At 42.1% G+C, this 2,390-nt stretch overlaps 1 protein-coding gene across 1 annotated transcript; it reads right to left on the reverse strand.

The window, feature by feature from the left end:
* Positions 1-1,275: 1,275 nt before the first annotated feature.
* Positions 1,276-2,119, reverse strand: LOC110304278 (WAP four-disulfide core domain protein 18-like). The gene is made up of 2 exons (XM_021175538.1): positions 2,041-2,119; positions 1,276-1,424 (listed from the first exon to the last, which is right to left on the reverse strand). Exons 1-2 carry the CDS (start codon positions 2,117-2,119, stop codon positions 1,276-1,278), a joined length of 228 nt encoding a protein of 75 aa, XP_021031197.1.
* Between the last annotated feature and the right edge of the window lie 271 nt (positions 2,120-2,390).

Below are 2,390 nucleotides of genomic sequence, written 5' to 3' on the forward strand. Positions count from 1 at the left end.
GAAAGTATTAGAAACTGGTGCAGAGCTCATGATGACAAACAGACTGTTTATGCAGTCCAGTTATATTGTCTTTTGAGTCTGCATTGTAACATGTTGGGATCGACCTTGTTTGAACATTTACTACCTTAAGTGCTTGCTGGCATAAAGTATTGGCCTCTATTGGAAAGTACTAGCCCCCGTGAGTACAAATAGTCATAGACCTTGAAGTCAGCAGAGAACAAATAGCTATAAATGTTGGGGATAGGTGCCTATAACCCATTCTGTTCTGATCTTCCTGCTGAAGTGTTTGCCCAGTCAATATCCTGTTCCTGGGTACGGGTACATTACCCAGAGACAAAGTGACCCACGCTCTACCCTCCTTCCTGATCCTATGAGTATATAACCTCATTGGGAAAAATAAAAATTTGTCAGCTTGGTCAGGACTCTTGACTTGCTGTCCGTTCTTTATGTTTCTTGTGCCCGATCTCTTTCAGGTGTCCCTCAAGTCCCTGTTCAACTGTCCTGTGGGTTGGAACAGTAACATATGCCTGCCTGACTCTAAGGTGTTCAGCACATGAATGTTCCCATGAACTTCACTGTCTTCTCCCTCCCAGGAGCTCTTGTTTTCCTGAGAGTCAAAGCTCTTTGGCTGAGGGAGAGAAAAGTGAGATGTCCTAGTTTATGACCATGTGGGTCTATGTTGTGGTGGCTTGTGTCACTTTAGTCAAGGTAGAACTGTCTTTGCAGTGTAGAGAACACAGATCATGTAACCTGCTGTCGTTCCTTCTTCTTCCAGTTCCTTTCTCTTGCACGCATCCAGACTCTTGTGTGCAGCCAGTGGACAATGAACATGAGACTGTCCAAGGAAACTCTCATGGAAACAGACTCAGTCCCTTGGACATACCTTGACAGGATGTTGTAGTATGGATGATAATGCCCTTATAGCCTTATGTATTTGATTAATCAGTTCACAGTTTTTTTTGGAAAATTGGGGAATCATGTTGGGAGATATTGATTTGTTGGAGGAATTGTATCTCAGGGGACAGGCTGGGAGGTTTCAGAGACTCACATCCTTCCCAGTTAGCTCACCCTCTTCCTCCGAATTGCTTCTGAAGATGTAAGCCTGCAGGCAATGCTCCAGTGCCATGCATAATTTCTTGCTGCCATTCTTTCTAACATGAGTGTCATGGTCTCATTCTCTGAAATTATAAGCACCCCATAAACTTTCTTCTATAAGTTACATTGGTCATGGTGTCTTATTACAACATAAAAAGTAAAAAATAGTAATATACTCACTTAAAAGCCAGGAGATTTGCAGATATGACCACAGACATTGCTACAGCACTTCATTTGGCCAGGGCACAATTGATCCCCTGCGCATAATTCAACACAAATGACATCACTTCCTGGGGAAATCTTGGGACAAGCTCCAAGTTTTTCTAATTCTGAAATATACAATGGTGTTTATGCAGCCTGAAGCAGACAGAAAGCAAGATTAAGAATTGATGCTAGAGATCTGAAGGCTCATCACCGGCAGGAGCCTGGCTGACTCTATATCCTCCTTTGTACCCCAGAACTCTTCCCTCAACTTAACCAGCTCCAGTCTTGCTCTTAACCCCAACTGCTCACTCTGGGCATTGGGAGAGTGTTTTCTCTCTGCAGAGCTTATACAGTCTCTGAAGAAAGAAAGTTCCACCATCATAGCCCCTTCTTTACACCTAAGAATATGCCATAAATTCTCTAATGACAGCCATACTCTCTCATCACACCAGACACATGGTTCATTTCTGAGCAAGAACTCCCACAGGTCTCAAATTCAAGTTATATCTACAAACTAAAAGAGCTGCCCTGATCTCTATGCCAGCTTCTCTCAGACTGCTGTCCAGCCTATGTTTCTAAAAACGCTAAAGAATGCAGAGTGATCACTCTTGTAGGCCAAAGGGAGTAAGTTTGATCCAAGCAGATGTCAAATGGCTTTTCCTGTAATATTGCATCCCAAGGTCCTAGTGAACTTTGAAGAGTCCCTTCTGTTTTCCGTTTGGATCTCCTTAACACACGTACTTTTTGGAGAAGACAGAACACAGGTAATGTTCATTCCCATAATGATCAAAGCTACCAGAAACAAGATTGTGCCTATCATCAAGTTGTCTCTGGATCAGCTGAACTCACAAAATAATTTATGCCCATAATCAAGCTAGAAGGTTGGGTGTGGCAGGAGCAATCACTGGAGAAATCCATAAAAAGAAGAGATTTCCAGAAAGGGCCTGTATTTCTTCAAGTAATTTATTAATTTCCTCCTTAAAATCCTCTACCAGCATCATGAGATATGATTTTAGATTTGAATTTCAGTTTCATAAGTGACTTCTCTCTAATTGTTCTTTGTTAGATGCCAAAGATAACCACCAAAGTCA

Source organism: Mus caroli, unplaced genomic scaffold (assembly GCF_978045245.1).
Source record: "Mus caroli unplaced genomic scaffold, Mus_caroli_1 scaffold_13, whole genome shotgun sequence".
NCBI classification, from domain to species: domain Eukaryota; kingdom Metazoa; phylum Chordata; class Mammalia; order Rodentia; family Muridae; genus Mus; species Mus caroli.

Coding starts and splice junctions, on each gene's coding strand:
- LOC110304278 (XM_021175538.1), bottom strand. CDS start 2,119: ATGATAGGCACAATCTTGTTTCTGGTAGCTTTGATCATTATGGGAATG. Junction 1,425..2,040: donor TGTTCTGTCTTCTCCAAAAA/GTACGTGTGTTA, acceptor TGTATATTTCAG/AATTAGAAAAACTTGGAGCT.